This window comes from Grammomys surdaster, unplaced genomic scaffold (assembly GCF_004785775.1).
Source record: "Grammomys surdaster isolate TR1022 unplaced genomic scaffold, NIH_TR_1.0 100, whole genome shotgun sequence".
Classification (NCBI taxonomy): domain Eukaryota; kingdom Metazoa; phylum Chordata; class Mammalia; order Rodentia; family Muridae; genus Grammomys; species Grammomys surdaster.
The window spans coordinates 4,167,986-4,190,936 of NW_021604579.1; the positions used below are offsets into that span (position 1 = coordinate 4,167,986).

A 22,951-nucleotide genomic window follows, 5' to 3' on the forward strand; every position below is an offset into this window, starting at 1 on the left:
ACAACATACATGCACTCTTGTATACCCAAACATATACTTGTACAAACACATACATGCACTCAGATTTACACACACATACACAGAGCCAAAGTCATCTCTTTCTTCCTGTGCCCCTTGGACATATATGCACCCATATCTGCTTTCCAAATTGCCTAGACATAATTAGTGTTAGCAGCGTAGTGTAGTTCACCTCTGGCCTTTGTCCATGGAGAGGCGTGTACATGTGTGTGATACAAACACATCATGCTATGTATACTGTTCTTGGGCTTACATGTCTTCTCACTTGACAGTTTATCATGGCCTCCTTCCATATCAGTCCACCCAAGTCTATCTCATTTTCTTTAGTGGCTGCCCCCTTTTAATTTGACGATCTTAATGGTCTGTAAATGGGAAAGCTAAATAATCAAGCTTATTAGAATTGTACCTAAGAAAGAGTAAATCAGCTCCGAGTGAAGGCTTGTGGGATTCTCCTAGGAGTAAAACGTGTTAACTTCAGTGCATAGACTCGGCAATGTTTGTTTTGGCTATTCTGGGGCTCTTTCTGTCTTATTTCCTGCCTCATTGTGTTTTGGATAGCCGAGGTTGCCAAACACGTGACCTGTGAAGTGGCAAGGTATTAGAAGTTCAGTTTTACACTGTAGGCTTTTGCTATTGTTTCGTATTTAAGCTTTTCATCATATTGTCCTTATAGATGGTGACTGTTCTGCTTTCTAAATATTCACATCTCTGTGCAGAACACTGCAGATGATAGTCGCAAAAATGTCTAGCTTAATGGCTGAGCTGAAATAGAGTTTCTTACAGGTTGTTCACTCATAAGATTGTGACCTGGATCTTAGCGGAACTCTATGAGTTGATCTGAAGAAGCCGGCGGCTGTGGCACACACTTTGACTCTCACTACTCAGGAGGTAGAGGCAGGAGGATTCCTGTGAGTTTGAGGGCAGCCTGGTCTTCAGAGTGAGTTTCATGGCATCCTGGGCTACACAATAAGAAATGTTGTCTTGAAAAAAATCTAAACAAATAAATAAATTACAAAGAACAAAGCTGGGTTGACAGTGCATGTTGGCAATCCTAGAATTTGAGAGGCTGAAGCAGAAGTATCATGAGTTACATCAGGCCAGCCTGGGTTACAGTGTGAAATCCTGCCTCAGTAAACGAAAGCAGACACACAGGAGGAACAGTATCTTGTGATATAAATATTAGAACCCACATAAGGATTTGTTGCCACCCTCCAAGGTAACATGGTTCAGTCTGGCTGATTCTGCCTTTAGAGTCTACACAGCTACTGCCCACTGGGGCGTTCTCAATTGTCATCTGTAACAGACTTTTCAATTAGTCTCCTTCTCTGCCATCTTACCTCTAGGCTGCCCACCCTCTGACTAGTGCTTGTTTTGAAATAGAAAGTCTACCCTGTTGTCCACCTCAGGGTTTCTCATCGTCTCTGAGGTGAGGTCCACTTGCTTCAGGTTAGCGCACAAAGCGTGTTGCTGTGACTCACTTCAGCTTAACTCTTGAGACTGAATGCCTCATGTTTCAATTCCCAGGGAACTCGAGGGGCTCCTGGTCCCTTCAACATGCTGCAGGGCAGGGCTCAATAAATACATGATAAATTAATCGATGAAGTATTTTGTGTTCCTAGGGTGGCCACTCAACATGCTCATCCCAGGATGGCCTCTGTTTACTAGTCACTCCAACATATTATGGCCCATTTATGATTAAACTTTTCTCAGGTCAACAGATATATGGTCACCCTAATTACAGCAGTGGTCACATTGATTTCCAACTTGTTCTTCTGACCTCTACTAGATGGTCAGTTCTTTAGGGACAGGAGTTCTGTGGAGTTTTTTTTGTTTTTGTTTTTGTTTTGTTTTGTTTGTTTTTTAAGTCTAACCCATGCCCTTGCACATTCGAGGCAAATTTGTTTCAATGTTTTTGTTTTTTGTTTTGTTTTTTGAGACAGAGTTTCTCTATATAGCCCTAGCTGTACTGGAACTCACCCTATACTCCAGCTGGCCTCGAACTCATAGAGATCTGACAGCTTCTGCTTTCTGAGTGCTAGGATTAAAGGTGTGAGCCACTAATGCTCGGCTTGTATTTGTTCATTTTTAATACTCTTGTACTCTGACATTGTTAGATACTGAGGTGATAGTCTTGAAAAAAATCAAGCACAGTTCTTTCCCACATAATGTTTATAACCCAACAAGAAAGAACAGTCTAGTTAACAACAGTGCCAACGAATGACTGGCATGGCTAGTCACTTAGATGTTCCTAAGCTGACTGAACCCTGTGAATGTAGGTGGTCATAGTCACAGAAGTCTAGGTCAGCCTATTAACTGTTCATCTAAAGAGTTGCTAATTAAATTTTTTTTTTTTTTTTTTGGTTTTTCGAGACAGGGTTTCTCTGTGTAGCCCTGGCTGTCCTGGAACTCACTCTGTAGACCAGGCCAGCCTTGAACTCTCAAACTCAGAAATACGCCTGCCTCTGCCTCCCAAGTGCTGGGATTAAAGGCGTGCGCCACCACTGCCTGGCTCTAATTAAACATTTTAAGTATAATCATCACACAGAACCTTAGTTATTGTCTTTTGCTTGAGAGTTTCATTTCTAGCTCTGGCTGTCCTAGAACTCCCTATGTAGACCAAGCTGTGCTGGAACTTTCAGCAATCCTCCTGCATCTGCCTCCTTGGTGCTGGGATTGTAGGCATCAACCATAGAGCCCAGTTCTACACAAACTTAAGCACAGAGTATTTAGGCACATGTTAAACATGAGAAAAAAGGATGATAAAGTCACATCAGAATGGAATATTGGTCTCATTCTGGTTTAGACTAGTTATAATCCTGTGGGGTTCCTTTGCAGGATGGATTATCCTCATGTATCCTAGGGGAAGAGAATTTTTTTTTTCCAGATGAGAAACCTGACTTTTCAGAAACCAAGCCACAAAACAAAGGAATTACTTTTGAAACCAGGATTAGCTTTCAGTTGAGCTTTGCCTCCTAAGCTGGGCCTACCTGCTCTCCCAAGCTTGTTAGCTGTGTACCTAGAAGCAAATCACAAAACCCTCTCAGGCTCAGTTTCTTCTTTTTAAAAACTAGCAATATTATCTCCAGAATTAAAGGGCTAAATGAGACTATGAAAAGACATTTGGTCTCATAGTTTGGGTCTTAGAAGGTTCTCAAGAATGTTAATTCTTTGTCCATTTCACCAATATATCTTTTTGTACTTGATGAATTAACAATTTGAAGAGAAAGAACTGTATTATAAACATCAATGACATTAAGGAAATTTTTTATTCACAAATCTAGGTGTTAAACTAGGCCCTTTCCTCTCCCTCTAAATGTCAGTTTTATTCATATTCACTTATAATTTTATTTTTACAGGCGAAGACCCAAAGTAATATTCAAAGCACTAAAAATTCGAAGCACTAAACAGCAGGTAGGATCTTTCAGAAAAGGGGTAGAGTTTTATATTGGAGCCAAGGTTTAGTGGTTAGCGAGCAGCCCTGACGTCAGGCTTAAAAGATTTAGTCATTTCCCCTTGGTCACTTGAGTTTAAAAAAGAATCGCGCTCAGTCAGAAACCTCTGGAGGGTAAGGAGGAAAGATGTAAACAAAGGCAAAAGACCTCTATAGTTTCCACTTGGGCGGACCACCTAAGACCATCCATCCCTCCAGTGAGGGCAGCTAGGGCTGCTCTCCCGGAGTGCCTGGGGTCTGGACTCCATTTCCCAGAGTCCCTTAGTACCCTAATGTATTCAGTGCTCAGAGTGCCTGTATGTGTGTGAGTGTGAGAGAATGTGTGCGTGCATGTGTGTGTGAGTGTGTGTGTGCGCGCGCGCGTGTGTGTGCGCCTCCGAGTCCCTGGGAGAGTGGAGGCTCATTCACTGATTAGAGCCAGCGCTGAGAGGCAGCACTGCTCTTCTCTCACACCAACCGAGTCTCTTGATCTGTACATGCAATCCCAGGCAGCTCGCGAGCACAAACCCGGGGCCAGCCGCCTGCTGCTGCTGCTGCTGCCGCTGCCGCCGCCACCGCCGCCGCTGCCCCCGCCGGCTCTGCGCACCCGGGACTTTTCATGCACCACACTCTCCGTCTTCTTACCTCGGTGTCCTGAAAAGTGCGCCCGTTCTCCCCAGGAATTTCCACGGCAAGTACGGAGCCCAGAAAGGGGTGTGGATGCGTGTGCGTACACAAGAGGGGTGGGCGCGAGGGCGGCCGGGTTGCTGAGGAACCTGGCTAACTTTCCGGGTTGGTCTCCCAGGGATTCGGGCGGCTCCCCTGCGACAAGGGGCAGGGACTGGGACCTGCACTGCTGCCTCTTAGATCTTGGCGACCGAGCCTCTTGGCTGTCGGTGCCCGGCGCGCTCCGTGCGCTTCCTCACTCAAACTTTCTGTCTTGAGTTTTCCTTAATGTGTTTTATTTGGGGGGTGCAAGGGGGAGGGACCAGACGCTGGAATTGGACAAGTAGGGAGGGCGAGGGGGATAGCCAGGGGAAGGGAGCAGGACTTCTCCATCTTTTTATAAGCCCCATTTCCACTTTGTTTAGGTTGACCGCGAGTAAGCTCTCCTGCCTGGCTTCCCGGTGCACCCCGCTGTGATTTCCAGCGGGCCGGGGCTGAGTATTACTCAGTGGGGAATCTGAGGCGGCGGGCGGGATAGGAAAGGGGCGATCTGTTGAGAAACGATCCCAGCCGCAAACACATTGCCGACCCGGTGGGGTACCCCGGAGACTCTGGAGCCTTGGGGAGCTCGGTTTACTTTTTCCTGGCGGGGACGGGTGTGAAGGATGTGGAAGGAAAGCCGGGGGGTACGGTGGGGGTGGGATGGGGAAATCCTCCGCCTGCAGGATGAAGGCAGGTGCTGCCACTGAGGTGAACCGTGCTATCTGTAACCCGTAAACTCCCAGCTCCGCTGGGTTGAACTGGCCAGGCCTTAGAGTAATGCGATCTGTGCTGGTCTCCTGGGATTGGGGGGGGGGGGAGCGGGATCCCCTGTTCCAGCGATTATAAGGGCGAGGCGGGAGGACGATCTTGTAAAATCATGAGTTTGCTTTTTTTTTTTTTTTTTTTTTGCGGTGTTCTTTTTTTACGTCTTCTACCTGCCTTAAACTGAGTAACAATTTCTCTTCTTCTGACTTGAGAGCAAAACTTTTCAGCGAGCACGCCGGTTGCTGCAGTCCTGCGGCCACCGCCGCCGCGCTCGTCACCCGGGGCCGAGCGACCTCCACCGCCCGGAGCCCGTCCCAGCCACCGTGCGCCGGAGCCTCCGGCCGCCCCCCCACCCCCAACCCGGAGCTTTTCAGGGCTCGGCCTGGGCGTTTCGCCTTTGTGTTTTGTAAGAGAAAGGCTTTTCTTCCAGGGCACAACAAACTTGGGCGGAGAGCTTCCGTATGGCCCCCCGGGCGAGGCCGCCCACGGTGGTGAGGCCATCTAGGGATGCGAGGTTCGTCCTGCGCTACGATATCCCCGGCAAGAGCTCGAGGCCCGGGTGACCGTGGCCCGCCAGGGTGTGCTGGAGCCCCGAGGTGACGGGGTCTCGGGGTGTTGGAAAGCAGAAGACACATTCTCCCTTCCCATTAAGAACGCACTGCCTTCCCTGGTCCGGGTCACCGTCCCAGTCAAGGCCCCGGGGCCTGGGCCGGTGGCCGGACGCACATCGGGTGGCTGGAGTGCTTAGGGCCAGGGCCACCCGGATGGGGCGCGGCTCTGTCTGGGTGGCCTGTGTCGTCCCAGGTCTTCTGCCTGCGCCCCTTCGCTGCCCCAGAAGCAGCTGAAAGGGAAAGCACCGGCGCTCTCTGCTCACGGTGTCCTGCAGCCACGACCTACCTCCCGCCTCCACTGTGGCCTTGGCTTGAGAGGCATTTGGGGGGTTTGGGAGGAGGAGGAAAAAGAGAGAAGGGGTGCGAGCAGGGAGGAGGCAGTGAGTAGGACTGGGGGGCAGCCGAGTGGGCTGGGGCCCTACACCCCCCGGCTTTTCTCGCAAAGGGAAAATGAGCAAAGGGGTAAAGGCAGAAAAGAGCGTCGAGAAAAAGCGCGCCGGGCGTTTCCCGTTCGGATCCCTCCCGGCCGGCGGAGCCCGGGGCTAAGTGGCGTGAGTTCCCTCGCTGCGTTCCGGGGCCTGGAGGGGGAATCCGAGGACTCGGGGAACGGCGCTGCACTGGGTCGGGGCGCCTAGCGAGCGGGGGCACACCTGTTCTCGGGGTGTTGCGGCCGGGCGGCGGCTGAGGGAGCCGCAGAGCCCCAACCTGCTGCACCCCACGGCGGCAATCAGGGAACCGCGGGGGCCCTGGGGCTCCGCACCCGCCCTCGTTGGCAGCGAAGCAGGGTAGAGGGGTCGGCGGCTGCCGGCCGAGGGGCGCGCGGCCACCGCGCCCGGGTGACCTGCGGGGCGGGGCGGTGTAGGGGCTCCGGGTCCTAGGACTTTACTCGAAGACTGGCTGCTTCCAGCCCCTGTCCCCAGGCAGTGTGAGCCTTCAGACACGAGTCCCCGGCCTTGTGTTTCTTCCGGGACTGGCGACTTGGCTCTCCAAAGTTAAATTGTTTTCGAGCGGAGGTTGTTGGGATCTTTGTACAAAGGCAACAGGGAGCTAGAGAGGTCAGGCCACAGAGTGTGGTGGGTTTGGCTCAGCGTTGACCCCCAAGTTTTTATAGGTTTTTCCGTCTCGTCTTTTTCTCTCGTTTTCCCTTAAAAGAGTTATTTTCCCCCTCTGGGTTAAGGCTCTTCATGGCTGAAATCTGCACCCGCACGCTCAGCATCCGTGCTTCCGCGTGCTCTCGGATCAGTCAGGCTGTCGCGGATTCGCATCCGATAACCAAGCTAGACCAGGGTATAGGTCTAAATGAGCTACGGGTTACCGGGCCAGGTCCCAGGCGTCGGCCCTAACCTGGGAACTGTATTAGTCTTATGCTTCCTGCGCCCTTGCATATGGTGGTAAAATTTCTGTTAGGGCGGTGTTTCCACATACCCGTTGGGCATGTGTGAGGGGAAATTCTCTTCAAGCGAAGTCTGTGAACTTAAAAAAAAATTCTTTCCTCCGTTCTTCGAATCTCCCCCCACCCCCACCCCCGCTATTCTGGCCTTATTTCCCATTGTTCTTTGCTTTTTAAGTTGCCTGTTAATTTTTTAAAAGTTTATTTATGCAAAGGAAAATATCGTTTAATTTGTTCTATTATTTTAAGTCATGGCTTTTGGAAACGGTTCAGAGACCACAAAAATGTCACCTGTTGTAATAAGCAGAGGAGCGTTGCGTGTGCATTTTAATTGCCAGCAGAGTCGTAGTTTGGTGGGCGCCCTGAGCTCGGCTCTGGGAAAGAGCTTGCTTTGTGGCAGTCATTTCCAAATGGCTTTGGCTCTCAACAGCCAGCAGCAGCAGCAGCAGCGACTCCGCTTCTTTGCACTACCATCCCCAGAGCGGGTGAAGAGGCCCGACCCTAGGCAGGGGTGGGAAACCGCTCACTCACTGGGACTTTCTGTCTGGCTTTCGGTTTTTCTACACGAAAGTGGCTAGTTTGCACCAGAGAGCGCGGACCGCTACGCACCAGCCTAGTATCAGATAATTGCACATTCTAAAAGCCGGCTTCTTCATTTGTCTTGCTTCTGGCATGTTTAACCACGCAATTAGTAATCTCACTAATTATTCAGTTAACCGACGTTTTGTAACCACTTTAAACCAAGGTCGGGTATATGATTTAAGAAACAAACTCCCACACGGAGAGAACTGAGCCAAACCCATCACGTCAAGGGATTTGAAATTTTTAAAACTCGATATTTGTTGGTCCCTCTGTCCAACCTCACTGCCTGCCGGACAATTTATTTAGCTTCGTGGATTGATCCCTCCTCCTTGTTTAGTTAATTCAACAAAGACTTTTTGCAATCTGTTTGGAGTTTGTCTGATGCCGTGGAAAAGTAGCTGATGATTTATTTGGTTGCTTTTCGATTTCTGTCTTCAGCCCTTCTTTCTCCTCCTTTCAGCGGGGATGTCAGCTGTTATTACTTCCTATTGATCCCTTTGCAAAGTGAGAAGTGAACTAAAATTAATGTCAATTCCACTGCTCGGATCAATAGCTGGAGTTATTTTAATCTGGATTTGCACGAAGTGCTAAATTAAAAAAAATCAGCATAGAGGCAGAAAAGTACCAGTTACTTACTTTCTCTCTGCCCGGTTCTTCACAGTCACCCAAATGCACCATCAAGCTGATTATCTTACAATCTATATTTTTTTAATTAAGAGGGTCAGTTAGTTTTCTTATTTTGGGTTCTGTGTTTAAACCCATGACATTTTGACATTGGGAGTGTATTAACTATAGATTTTCATAATGACTGTGGTCGGCTGAAGCCTCATCTATACTGTTAATGTGAGGAGGGGAAAGGGAAGGGAAAAGGAAAAAAACAATCCCCTCTTTTCTTGCAGAGACCAACACCCACACAGTGGAGTAAAAGAGATGTGGCCTGGAAAAATATTGTTGATTTATTTTCAGTATAATGAAGTTTTCAAATGAATTTGCAGGTTTGAGTGATTGACCGCGTCCTATTGGAGTGTCCGGTGCTGTCGCCAGATCACTAATTTATGAAACTCATTTAACATAATGAGGTGATCTAGGAAGTAAAAATGGAAAGTGAATCCTGGGGGCAGTTATTTTGGGGAAGAAACATTCCTCCCCTCACTCCTGGGGTGTCATGTCCGTCTTTTCCTCCAGCCAGCCTACTATACTGAGGCTTGATAGACACACAGTGTGTTCATTTCTGTTCTGAAGAGCTGCTTAGACCCCTTGGACCCACTTTCAGAGCATCCATGTTGTGGGACCATTAATCTGACTTGAAAACAGCCAAGAACAGAATTCCCAGACTTGTCAGGCTAACTGGCTGTCCTTGGCACAACATTCTCTACCCTGCTACAACTTGACAGGAAAGTTATTTAAAATTTGGAAGAGAGAAAAATCCGTTAATGTGAGATACATAATCTGGTAATTTAGCAATGATGTCTATAAGGAAAGATGCCAAATGAGGAAGCAGTCTGATGGTGTCCACTCATCTTTCCAATTAATAACAGTCATTGACATGTCTGCTACAGGATGGGAGAAGGAAATACTCTCCTTGCACTGCATTAAGCAGGGAGGATTCATCTGCAGTTTAACTGAGGGTTTTCTACCTGAGGGACTGCCAAAGATGTTGTACTACAGACGTGGGCTTTTTAAAAATGGAGGGGTGTCAATTTTTTTTATTTTTGACGTGACTCAATTTATAAATTGTAACAGATAGAAGTTTGGGTTTTATATTTTTAAGTTCCTTTCAGTTTCTACTGAGGATATAGATTTGCATCTAGTAAGTCTTGGTTCTCATCTCATCCTGCCTTTTGACAATACAGTTCTTCTCCCCCAACCCCCATTCAATATGTCAGAAACTGAATCAGTAGCTATGAAAATGTACAGCCTAATTTTATAAGGGAAACTGGAAGAAGTCTCTTTGAAATTCAGTTTGTTTTGGGGGGCTTTTATTGGACATCAGCTCTGCCTGGGCCAATAAATGGAGCAAAATAAGTGAGAGATTTTGTTAACATTTTGCTCTAAATGTTAATGGTAAATCTAAGGCAGTTTACAAATTTCCTTAGGAGTGACTGTATTAGTAACTAAAATTACCAACCAGTTCTTTGCCATGTCTGGAAGAGAGCAAGTGCCAAAGGCTCCAGTTATATTTTTTAAAAATTGTCAGAAGTGCCAGGCGTTTTGTTGATGAAGGTCTTGCTTCTCCTTAGAAGAGAGAACTAGGAAGCCTGTATAATTAGAGGGGGCTGTGTGTAAACAATTGTTCACATGGCACTTATTTCTAGAGACAGTCTTAGGTGACATATGAAGATATATGTGTATGTATTGTATCGGCCAATGTGTGTGATTGAGCCACACGTACAATTTGTACCGACTAATATGTACAGTCTAGATGTGTCATAGGTACCTGTCAGTGTAAGGATGAAGAAAGATATTAATATGGGGCATCAGTTAGGTAGAGCTTGCTCTCTGTACCTCAAGCCAGAAGCAGGCCATAAGTAGTATTCGTAGGTAGAAGCCCTTTAAAATATAGACCCCCCCCACCTAATCTACTGGGTGACTTGGCCTTCTAAAGCTCATTTGCTCAGGGAATATTGTATTTTGAGGTTTTATGATTTTTTTTTCTTTGCTGGGCTCAGGCGCATTTCACACGGAACGTGTAGGGACCAAAGTCAGCTACGCGTACATCACAGTAAGTTGTCTATTGATTTTCCTGAATGAAAACGGTCTGCTGCTGCTGCCCACTGGCTCCTAAAGCCTGTGGTGTCTCTTGCCGGAGCATCTGTAAGCCAGAAGGATGGTGTTTCAATCACTTGGGGTTTCCCTTTTTTTTTACCTCCCCCTGACTTTCGTCCCCCCTCTTTTTTCCCTCTTCACTGTTTCTGCAGGTCTTCGAAGGGCATGATTCCCCAGTAATAATCCTCACCCTGATCCAAGGTGCAGGTTGGCCTCCCTCCCAGGGAAGAAGACTGCTTCTTGTGTGACACCGGCCATCGAAAGAGACTCCGATGGACTTACACCGGGCAGCCTTCAAGATGGAGAACTCATCCTATCTTCCCAACCCTCTGGCATCCCCAGCACTGATGGTCTTGGCGTCCACTGCTGAGGCCAGCAGGGATGCCTCCATCCCTTGTCAGCAGCCACGACCCTTTGGTGTACCTGTCTCAGTAGATAAGGACGTTCATATTCCCTTCACCAATGGCTCCTATACCTTTGCCTCTATGTACCACCGGCAAGGTGGGGTGCCAGGCACTTTTGCCAATCGTGATTTCCCCCCTTCCTTACTACACCTCCACCCCCAGTTTGCTCCCCCAAATCTAGATTGCACCCCAATCAGTATGCTAAATCACAGTGGTGTGGGGGCATTCCGTCCCTTCGCTTCCACGGAGGACAGGGAGAGCTATCAGTCAGCCTTTACACCAGCCAAGAGACTCAAGAACTGTCATGACACAGAGTCTCCCCACCTGCGCTTCTCAGATGCAGATGGCAAGGAATATGACTTTGGGACACAGCTGCCATCCAGCTCCCCTGGTTCACTTAAGGTTGATGATACTGGAAAGAAGATCTTTGCTGTGTCTGGCCTCATCTCTGATCGGGAAACCTCCTCGAGTCCAGAGGATCGGAATGACAGATGTAAGTACTTTGGTTGGAGCCCCTCCTCACCCCTAATAAGCCTGCCTCACAGAAGTGTTCAACAGGTTGGCAACATTGCACATGTTCCTAGTGACGGGAAAGGCCAACTGTGTCCCTTGTGATAGCTTCGGATGGCTAATGCTTACTTACCTCTCTTCAATGATCAATGACATATAGTTCTTGCAGGTTTTCCGACGGTTGCCAGAGGCAAGCTGGTCTCAGTACCAGGCCTGGCTGGCTTCTCTGGAGACTGGAGGAGGGAAGAGGGAGCCATAGACACACTGGGATGAAAGTCATTTTGCTAGAAAGAATAGGTTCTCAGGGAATTGGGGGCCCAAGGAAAGTTGCCCATCCCTCCTGTCTTTGCTGTCTTCCTGAGGTCCCCTGATGATAGTGGTATATATGTGTATATTTCCCACTGTATTGTAGCCAGCATACTCCATATGACTTTATTTTCTCAGCTCTCAGCTCTTGGGTCGGCATCAGGTTGTTTTTCACAGAAGGACAAAGGTGTAGTCAGTCACCAGAAAGCATTTCAAACAGCTGTGCTTTCCTTGCGTTCACAAGGCAGGAAAGCTGACTTCTCTTGGGACTCAGAAGGTTTGCTGGATGCTTATTCCAGGGCTAGCTTTTAGGACTAGACATAGCTGACCCAGGTGACTGCCCCATGGTTGATGTTCACAACTATTATTAATTTCTGCTTATGAAATGGTTTTTCTCATGTTATCCGGCGCCTTGGTAGGTTCTGGCTACATTTGCTAATCGTTTCAACTTAACCTTTCTTGGGAACTTGTAGACTAGAAGGGCAAAACCCTGCAATCTTCTACTCTGATATAATCAAAAAATAATTGTGTTTTGAAGCTTTGGGGCTGTGGGTAGACAGAACAGCTTTCTTCAGGCCTGGTGCGAATTTATGAACTGAGGGTATTTTTCCCTCCAACCTTTTGTTCTAAGACGTGCCTCATTTTGTTTTCTTAAGAAAACTACATCTGAGGTTTGCTTTCCCCTTTCCTCTGCTTTTTTTTTTTTTTTTTGTGTGTGTGTGTGTGTTCTTGTCCGCTCTAACCACCAACACGAACACCATTTTTTTTCTCTCTCTTCTCTTTATGATGCCGAGGAGAGTAATAGAGACATTGCTGCTTTCTCCCCTGTCGGCCTTGCTTCCTCAGGCTGTCTCCTTGAATTAGGCACTGTGTTAACTTTCCTGTGCTAAAAGGCATCTGCCTACACCCAGCGTACCTTTTCAATAAAAGTCACCATAAAATCAACCTGCCTTGTAAATCCATCGCTCTTTGGTTTTGAAATATGTTGAGAGTGTGTCTTTTATGTCAGTGTCTGTAAGCCAGAGACCTCCCCACTTCAGGGAAAAAGGCTGTGGCTGCATGTCAGCAGAACTGCCATGAAGCCCTCTGGCTGTCACCTTCTCAGTTTCTGTTGACTAGAAGGTGCTATGATCCTGCTCCTTGGGTGTACCTGCTGGACAGGTGTTTTTGCCCTTGTGTTGGGCTAGTTTTCTATTTTGTTTCTGTTTTCATTTGTGGAGTGGCGAAGGCTCCTGGAAGCTGGCCCCTGCTAAAGCTCTGCTGGGTCAGGGTGTGGCCAGTTCTTCCCCACTTTTCCCTCCAAGTTGAAAATGAAATCCTCTCAAAATCCGTGTGTTATGGTAAAGTAACACTGGGAAATCAAGACTCCTTCCTCCTTGCCCTGAGCCCAGCTTACTTCGGTTTTGTTATCATTTTAGCCCAAACCAGAGTCAGACTGCCAGAGCAGGCGCAAGCTTGTTAGTCAAGTCAGAACCCATAGATGTGGCTATCCATTCCCCTCTGCATGTCAGAGCCATAACTCTTCTGTTTGCCTGGTTTGCATTGTATGGTGGTGCCATCCCCCGTGGAGATGGATCCCTCACACAGGAACACGCCTGGGTGGAGAAAAATTAAATGAGTCTGTCTCCCAAGTGAGATGGAATTCTGACCTTGAAATTAATGGGACTCTGATCAAAAGGGTGGGGAAACTTTATTTCAAATTGTCATATGAATGGGAATCTTCTTTCCTTTTGTTTAAAATATCCTTCCTTTATAGACTACTTTGTGTTCTTTTCCTTGTGCACAGACAACAAGCTTGTAGGAAGGTCTGGGAGTACAGGATCCCTTACACACCCAGACTATTAGGGTTGTATTTAGGACTAATCTTTAACCAGAAACAAAGGGACCAAGCGAAGAGGAGACTGTCCCCCGCAATGGTGGTCCTGGATCCATGCTTCCTTCCCCTTCCTTGCCTTAGCTGCTGCCTTTGCAGGGGCAGAACCTATGCAGGTGGCCGACACCTATGCTTTTGACTCTGAGCTTTTGGAAGGAAGGAGAGACATTTTCTTCAAGGAAGCCTAGAAGAGCACTGTGACAAAGTCAGTGGTAGCTTTCTTGGCTCCTGTCATACATCCAACGTGTGTCAGAATATTTATGGTCTGTTTTATGTAAATACATATTTAAGGGCCGTTAGGAGGCCTGATTATCCCTACTAGATGCCTTTCGGGTCCTCCCTACAGAACCGTTTTGAAATAAGTAATATTTCTCAGATAATCGAGTGACAGTATACAAGACTGCTTCCAAAGGGAGAGAGAGAGCTCAGGGGCAGATGGGGCAGCAGTGGGGGTTGGGAAGCCAGAAGCGTGGAGAGCAACTGTTCAGAGGGGCATAGGCACAGGATACCATGCGTGTGCCCTGATGGCCAAATTGAGTCATGTATATTTTAGACTTGTCAATTATTAAAATTTAGAATTAATTTCTGATATGGTTGGCTGGTTTTTTTTTTCAGTTCTGTGAGACAAATATTTTTTCATAGAATTTTTTAAAGTCTTAATTAAATATAATAGTAAAAATCCTAAATGGGAACTTAGCTTCATAAAATGTATAGTTTTGTTGGTAGGTGGGGTGGGGTGAGCATGGGTGTACAGGTTCCTTACTGGCTGTAGAAGTTTTCTGACTGTGTTTTAGGTTGCTGGAAATCAGTTTTATAATGGAAACACTGACAGTTTTTACTGTGGCAGCCACCCCCTGCTCTTGGTTTGCACCCATATGCAGATACGTCCACATGCCTTTCAAAAAGACGCCTGCAGACATGCTGTAATGCACACATGTTCAGCCCTTAACTGGAGTGCTGATAGGCAGGATTCTTTTGTGATTAAATGTGCATAGGAAAAAAAAAACAGTCACAAGTATAGCTATTTGGGTGGTGTCCTCTCTTCTAGTGGGTATTTTCAGTTGCTTGTCCCCATCTACCCACCTGGTTTTGCAAGTGACCCTAAGGTAGGTGTTGGGTCCTGTGGAGCAAGGAGGCCTGTGTGCTGCAGGACCGACTTACTTGCCCTGGAAAATGGGAGACGTGGTTTTGTGAGAAGCTGTTCGTGAAGGATGCATAATTCCCCAGGAAGGGGACTGAGGTAACTCCCATTTATTGTCATTCCCTGAACCAGTCCCCAAGCTCCTTGTCCAGGGAAATGACGCTAAAATTTATGGGCCAATTACGAATAGCCCATGTTGTGTGTTACATATGAAGTGTCTTTAGATGTGTTTCCCAGGGCCTTTAAAATAAACATTCCTCATTAAGGAAACTTTACAGCAAAAGAGAAGGTAAGTCCTACGTGCTGCCTGGTATTAGAATCCCTGCATTTATTACTCTCTCAGTGTGTACTCTGGGGGTGTCATGTGCATCTCCTGATGGCTTCCTTCAGGCCATCCCTTTGCCCAGATTTCTGCCTGACCTGTCACAGTCTTTGACCAGCCTTCCTGTCTAACCCCAAATTGGAGTTGGTTAGCAGACATGCTTACTCTAGACTTGAGAGAAGTCAGAACTGTCCATGTGGAGCTGTGGCTGGCTTTGCCTTCTGGTTTACCCCGAGAAGGAGCACTGGTCACTGACCATTAGTTGTTTCCCTTGGTCTTCTCCCCTTAGCCTTCCCTGTGGCCAGGGAACTTGAGGTCTCTCCCAGAAGTTCCTGTCTTGCTTGATGCTCATCTTTGATATATTTGGAAAGCTAGCCAGCCCCAGGTCCCAAAAGCCCTGATTGGAGATGGTATTTTGCATTCTAGATTCGTCTTTATAAAGGCACGTGCCATGGAAGACGTTATGAATCAGTCTAGCCCACTTAGGCCAAAGCAGCTTGGAAAGCTAGCTGACATCATAGAGGCGAGATAAAGCGGATACTTTCCAAGGGCTCTGGGATTAGAGTGGGCAGGGAACATTAGTTCCCAGGGTCCACCTCTGGACTGCAGCTGGACTGCAGCTGGAGCAGATGACCAGTGTGAAGGGTTAACTACTGACCAGAAAGAGGGGTCAGAAGGTTGCCTGTATCTTGACTGCCTGGGTCCTGCCTGCCCAGACCTAGGCCTGTGGTGCGCTCAGCTGCTTTGGGTTCTCCTCCCACCCCCTTCTCCCGCGGGGCAAGAACTCCTGTGATGTGTGTGGTTGTTACCGTTTGTTCACTCCCAACACAGTCACGGATACTCCCTTTCATGCTGCTGGGTTTAATTGTCTTGTTGGGATAAAGAAATGTTTGCACAGCTAAAGTGGGGCCGGGCTGAACGGGAGCGGTCCCCGATGGCTACAGAGCCATCTGGCCTGGCTTGGCTCTGCTCTGCGCGCCGCTCGCCCGGCGCCCGGGCTGGCTCGGGCGACCGCTCTCCCCAGCCCTCGCCCGTGGTCGCCTCTCTCGGAGGGAATGCCTCATCACCATGGTGAGACGCGCGGACCCCGGGGCCGTCCTCCCTCCTAGCCGAACGCCCTCCCTCGAGTCAATTGTCATGCAGAAGCGATCCGGGCTGCCGTTTCCTCGCGGCCGCCAGCCACCGCCTGGCTGCCCGCATCGGCGTGGCTGGTAATTGACCGTGGGGGAGGGCGCGGGGACGCGCGCACAGACCGGGCCACCCAGTGGGCAGCGCCTGTGGCCCAGGTGGCTCCACAAGCGCTTTTAGGGATGAGGATGACCTCGCCGTCAATCTCCAGAAGTCCGTGCGCGACTTCCAGGGTGCGGAGAAGGTCCTTGCGACACACTACCCCCGACCTCCAGGTCCCCACGGGCCCACGTCGCACTAAGAACCCAGTTCCTTGGCAATGACAGCGACCGGGCGAAATGTGCAGGCGGGTGCCCGGGAGTGATTGGGACTCCACGAGCGCGTGCGGGTGGCCATGGAGCGGGCGGGGCACTGAGCCAGGAGGAGCTGAGGGCGTGGGGACCCTAGATGGACTTGTGCACACGCATGTGGACCCAGCTTTCCTTTGGGTAGTAGGGCTTTGAGGCTTCTCCTTTCGGTTTCAAAAAGAATTTCCCCTCTTTATCTTCTTTTCGAATCTGTAAAATATTCCGGGGAGTCTTTCCCAAGTCCGGGCTTGGTGAATCTGCAGGATTGCTGGTATTCGGGCGAGGCAGCCGCGGTCGCCTATGACGCTGGGAGGCTCGCAGCCAGCACAGCGGGACTCGTTAAAGTCAGGGCAATTTCTGGAACTCTTCCCACGGGAAGTTGTCCGGAACTGCCTTCCGGTCAGCGGCCCCAGGTTGATTATTTGGTAGTTCCCCCCGACTTTTTTTTGAAAACAAAACAAAAACCTCACAAAACAAAACCTCACACTGAATCCAAAGTTGCTCTCTGCCCTCTATCCTCTTTTGTCAGGCAGAAAAGAACTGAAAAGTAAAATTATATCTTTATATTTTTTTCTTATTTTTAACCCTTACTAACTACCACCGTCTGGTCAATAAATGTTAGCACAAAATAAAATGTAACATTTGTGAATATTCCAGATTTAAAGTGTCAATTCATTTAATCGAGTTGAAATTTTTAAGTTTTTGTTTTGTTTTTTTTTCTTGGTTTTAACCCATAAAACCACATGCATCTGGTTAATAAATATCAGACCACATGCTGACATTACTCCTTATAAATACTTGAGATTTGGGGTGATGATACATGTCGTCATAAAATCCACACGATTTTAACACCAAAATAACCATAATTTTTGGAGTTGAATATTCCCACACATTAACAGTCGTTCTCAGCACCATTTTTATCCCTCTTAAAGATCAGCTGCAAACTTCAGGATAATATATTGCTATTCAGCCGCCAATATGCCTTACAAATTTTAAAAGTGTCACTTCAATTGTGCATTTGTGACTGAACAGAATGTGTTCTTATCTTCAAAGTGTGTGCTCCAAGTGGAGTATTGATAAATATCTCTTTGGAGGAAAGAAAAAATTTTCCTGCAAGAACTTTATATCAGACAAGGTAGTGCATGTCTTTAATTTCAACTCTTGGGAGGCAGAGGCAGGTGGATCTCTGTGAGTTGAAGTCTAGCCTGGTCTAAATAATAATAATAATAATAATAAATTAAATGAATGAATAGAACTTTATTATACCTTTTCCAGGTTAAGGACATGGAAAGGATAACCCCAGTAGAGGCTAGATAAACAGAAGGAATTTATCTCATTCCAGCCACACCCAATGGACTAAATTTATTTTTTTTAAATCTTAGTTACGTTTTAGTTTTGGTATTAGGAAGGTGTGTGAGGGTGTGTGTGTTGTATATTTGTGTGCTGTGTGTATGTGTTTCTTGTCCTGGTGCCAAGCATATTAAGGGGGTTAGTACATTTAGATGCGATCAAATATATGGATCTAGGTATAATCTAGACTTTGAGGTTCCCATTAGCTTCTCATGAGCTATAGGACCGGTTCTAGTTCTAAAGATATGCAGGCTCGAGCCAAGAGAGGAGGCCTGACTTAGGCCTTGAGCTTCATGGACATAAAGGTGGGGAGATTTTTCAGGAAATACATGAAATCTTTTCCTCAAATGCAGACTTATTTTATTAATGAGTTGGGGTAGTAAAACACTCCTATAACATAAAAATAATTGAAATTTACTTTTTTCCCCTAACCTTCTAGGAACTCAAGAGTGGAGTGTCTTCTTTCTGTATATATTCCCACAGTATGGAGCCCATAAACTCAGGTCTTACACCTTTTTTGGGTGTGTTTAAAAGTTCTTGTCTAGATCCTGGTTGGAGCTGGAAGTAATTCAGCAATTTGGGAGCTATATAGACACGTAGAACCATCCGGCCATTCAGATATTCCATGGTCGGTCTGGAACTGAAGCGGGGGCCGGTGACAGACCCCTGTAGCACGATGTCAAGAGACAGCAAGCTGGGTAAGCCTCCTGTGGCTCACCTCATGAGAATTGTCTTTTCCCACTGAAATCCATTTGTGGCTGAGAGTTATAGCTTTGCACCTATCTCAGAGCAGCAGGGGCAGAGCTGGGGTGGGTGGGGAGGGCAGGAGCAGCCCTGGAAAGGCCTCCGCTTTATTTTCAGGTATATGATTCCCATTGAGGTGCCAGCTAATCCTATATTACTCTCACTTGACCTTGCTTTTTTGGAGTTTGATTTAAATCAAGTCAGAGCTGTCTAGCATAATAAATACCTGTTAGGGGAATAGAAGCGGGGCGGGGCCCCTTGAGCTTCAACCTGAATACGTTTCACACCAAAGGTGAAGAGGCAGTGGAGTATAGTAGTCAATGAATGCAGTCTCCAGAGCTGAGTTACGACCCTTTAGCTTACCTGCTAGGCAAATAACTTAACCTATCCAGGCTTTAGTATTCCCACCTGCAAGTTGGGACTCATACAACCTAACAGAGTTGTTGTGAAGGACCGAATGGTCACAAATCCATGGATCATTGTTAAGTGTCAGCATGTAATGATGTTTGTCATTCTCACGGTGGTGTGGCTGGCGGATGAGTCTTCCTTGCTAGAAACCCCAATGTAGCCAAACACAGGGTTGTTAGCAGCCAGCATGTGCAAAGGACCTTCTCACCCACTCCACCTTATGGCAACACACAGAGAGGGAGGGAGAGAGGTTGCCGACTGAGCCTTTTTCTGTGATGGCCAGCGGCTTCACTTCCATTTCTTAGCATCCAGCCACCAAGGTTAACCCTGGGTGTATCCACAAGCAGGTTAATAGTAAGAGTTAGATAAACTGGGTGTCCAAGTCCAGAAGGGACTTGACTGGCTTAAAGATTCAGACAGTGGCCCAGCTCAAAGAACCTCAATCTCATGGTGTTTCCTTAGTCAAGACTTTTGTATTATCGCATAGTGTTGGAAATAAATAGCGAATTGGAATCTGTGAGTGATGGCGGTTTGGGCCCTGCCTAATGAGATTTGCTAGAGTGGTATTTAACTAGTATTAGAATGCAAAGTTCCAGAGTTTTAGTGCGTCCATAGATTTTAAGTTACACAGACACTTTCACCCTCTTGCCTGTGTGAGACAAATCCGTGAACCTCCCCCCATCTGTGTGTGTCACAGTCCTACGGCATGATGGATGGTTTGTGCTTGGGGGAGGCTTAGGATGGGGCTTGGAGGGGCCTTGCAGGTCAGGAGAGAAATACAGCCACAGCTCTGCGGTAGGGGGCTGCCGGGGAGGGATTAGGGGGGGGCAGGGCTAGGAGGGGACAGGCCTCCTATGCATGTAGTGCCTGTATTCATTCTCCAGGGAGTAAAAGAGGCCTGGCTGCCATTACTCAGGGCCACAAATAAAGTCAGTGAGTCTCTCTTTGTCAAAGCAAGCCCCATGGGGCTAAGGAACGCCAGAGAATGACTCTGCATGTCTGTGGGGAAAGGCCAAGACCAACCCTCTAGCTGAGGACCTTGTATTTAAGGCTATGGTTCAAGACAGTAGCTCATATTTGGAAGGTCCCATGTTCACATAGGTGTGCCAGAGCTGTCTCCATGGGCTTCTTCATAGCTCCTTTTAAGGAAGAGGTTTGGTTCCCTGTTAGGGCCCACAGCATCTCCACAGATGATAGGTATACCAAATTCTGCTCCCAGTCACCAGTTTCTCTCCTCACATAGACGTAGAGGTGTGTGGTTGGTAAGTGCATATTGAACATTCTTGATTTTAAGTGGGTTGGTGTTTGTTTGTTTGTTTTTGAGACAGGGATTTGCTCTGTGGCCCAGGCTAGTCTGAAACTTACTATGCTCTACAGACTGGAACTTACTGAATAGTGGAGGCTTCCCTGTAACTTGTAATGATCCTCCTGCCTCAGCCTTCTCTATACAGCATGCCACCAGATAATGTTCCTTTTCATTTTTGAAGAGAGGGCAAATTTGAGACTGAAATTCAAATGGCAGAATGTTCCATTCCTTGTGAATAGTGGGAGCGGAGAAAGGGGAGTGCAGGTGACTGTAGAGGAGAAGGCAGTGCACATGCTGGGGGGGAAGGAATTAGCAGGGTTGCAGTTAGGGGCTATGCTTGAGCTTCCTTCCTGAGCAGTAAAATTAAAAAAAAAAAATCCTTAGAACAACAGAAGTCTGGATGCATGAGCTTCCTTCCTGACAGGCCGACCTGGTGCGGCTTCATTCACCCCAGCAGCAGTCAAGGCTGATTTACAGGGTGGGGTGGGAACCTAGACATGTCAGGTTAACCCTTTTCTGCCCACAAGGTTGCTAACACCGCCTCTTTCTGACTTCCCACTGTGGCGTGGACAGCTTTTTTACTCTCTTCCCCTAGTTGCTGCTGAAGCGTCCTTTTGCCGTCTTCATGAGAGAACTCAGACCCGAGGAGGAGCTGAGTCACTGAAGGAGACCTTCCAGTCTGTGACAGCTGGCTCACGGCTGGCTGGCACTCTTTGGTGACGTTCCATTGACTTTTGGAGCATCACACTTTGATCATGGTCTCTGCATTGTCATGGTCCTAGGAAACTCAGAGTTTTGTTGTCCTTGTTGTTGTTGTTTGTTTTGTTTTTGTGTTTTCAAGGCAGGATTTCTCTGTGTAGCCCTGGCTATCCTGGAACTTGCTCTGTAGACCAGGCTAGCCTTAAACTCAGAGATTCACCAGTCTCTGCCTCTGCTGGAATTAAAGGTGTGTGCCCCCACTGCCTGGCGGAAGCCCAGTTTTGTTAGTCTGAGATATTGATATTGCAAAGAGAATGGTGCTTCTTCCTCTTGGCTGTTTGGTGGTGGTGGTGGTGGAAAAACAATGGCAGAGCATGTCACCAGTAGAGAAGGGCTACATCGGTACATCGGTTGATGTGTTTCATCATTCAGCCGTATTTTCTCAGGCATCTGCATTGTTGCTAGCACCAGGCTCTGTGCTGGGGAGGGAAGAGTGCACAGAATAATCATAGTCTGTGTTGTCCTGGAGCTTAAAGTTCAGTCAGCATCGGAAAGGCGCTGTGAAAAGTGTTACTGCTTGAGAAGTCTAAACCAGCATGGGATTAGAAGCAGGAGTATCTGATCTCATCTGAGATTCCGGTATCTATGAAGTAGGCAACCTTTAAGCTGATATCGGAAAATCAGGCCGTTATTTAGTCAAAGCAGCTCTGTACCACAGTTTGCTTCTTCTTCTTTTTTTTTTTTTCTTTGCATCCGAGAACTGAGGAAAGAGCTCCAGAGCTGGCGTGGTTTGGCTGCAATAAACTGAGAATACTATTTCCCTGTGGTAGGATCTCAGATGTGACCTCGGAAAACGACAGTGTCATATTCATGCTTTCTTGACAGGCATCCATTTGGTGCTTAGATGATACTGAGGCCTAACATCAGAGAGGACCCTGCTTTTAAAGTAGCTTTCTAAGTCAGGCATGGTAATGCACACCTTAAATCCCAGTACTCTGGAGGCAGAGGCAGGTAGATCTTTATGAGTTTGAGACCAGCCTGGTTCTACATAGGGAGCAGCAGACCAATCACAGCTACATAGTGTCTCGCTTGTTTGTTTGTTTGTTTGTTTGGTTGGTTGGTTGGTTTTTTCGAGACAGGGTTTCTCTGTGTAGCCCTGGCTGTCCTGGAACTCACTCTGTAGACCAGGCTGGCCTCGAACTCTCGAACTCAGAGATCTGCCTGCCTCTGCCTCCCAAGTGCTGGGATTAAAGGTGTACGCCACCACCACCTGGCACATAGTGTCTCAAAAAGCAAGCAAACAAACAAACAAAACCAGAAAAGTAACTTTCTAAAGATAAGTCACTATAAAATAGTGTCTGATGACATATGACATGTATATTAGTATCAGAAGATCCAGGAGAAGCTAGAACTAAGCTTAGCACAGAATAAGGAACTCAGCAATTTTTTCCTGAGAGAAGGCAAGGGCTTACCATGCCAATGTTTAGTCAGGTAGATAAAGGTCCATGTCTTTTTACGGAAGTTCATGGTCAAGTCTATACTTGGTACTCCACAGAAATATGATAGGTCTCACGACTTTGAGTACTTGGCAAGCCTTCACTAAGCACCTAGATTCCTGGCACTATCTCCTGGCAAAGTTTCCAGTGGGAGGAACATTCCTCAGACTTGCCATTCACAGAGTAGGTTAGTGCCAAGAGTATTGAAGAAGTGAAAGACAGCAGAACCAACGGTAGTCCCAGCCTGGCACACACAGACACTGCAAGCAGTTCCTGCAGTGGGGCCTCCACCAGCCTGTCTGTGGTTTTCTCCGCCTCTTATCTTCCTCATCTCTCTACATCCACAGAATTTCCTGTGCTTCTGTGTATAGAGCATTTGGCCTAGTGCTCTCTGCAGGGGAATCTGAGAACCAGATCCCACTTCCTCTTCTTGAGGGCCTCGTGTTCAACGTGAATAATGAGGATGTGCACGTGGGTAAAGTGACCCTTGAACAAGCATTGTGAATGTAAGGACGGCAGGACAGGGAGTCAGCCTGGTGACAGGGGTTCACAAGTGAGCTGCTTCAGCACACCTGTGGTGACAAGAAGGAAGGAGGAAGGGGGGTCAGGACTGGGAGCAACTGTCCCCCATAATGCAGATACCCAGG

At 47.5% G+C, this 22,951-nt stretch overlaps 1 protein-coding gene across 1 annotated transcript in view; it reads left to right on the forward strand.

Annotated features, from left to right (window-relative positions):
• The first annotated feature begins 3,758 nt into the window (after positions 1-3,758).
• Rnf220 (ring finger protein 220) overlaps positions 3,759-22,951 on the forward strand; it is a 223,528-nt gene continuing 204,335 nt past the window's right edge. The window contains exons 1-2 of the mRNA XM_028785104.1: positions 3,759-4,139; positions 10,423-11,167. Coding sequence (XP_028640937.1) covers positions 10,543-11,167 — 625 coding nt within the window. The 5' untranslated portion in view covers positions 3,759-4,139; positions 10,423-10,542. The remainder of the gene's footprint in view (positions 4,140-10,422; positions 11,168-22,951) is intronic.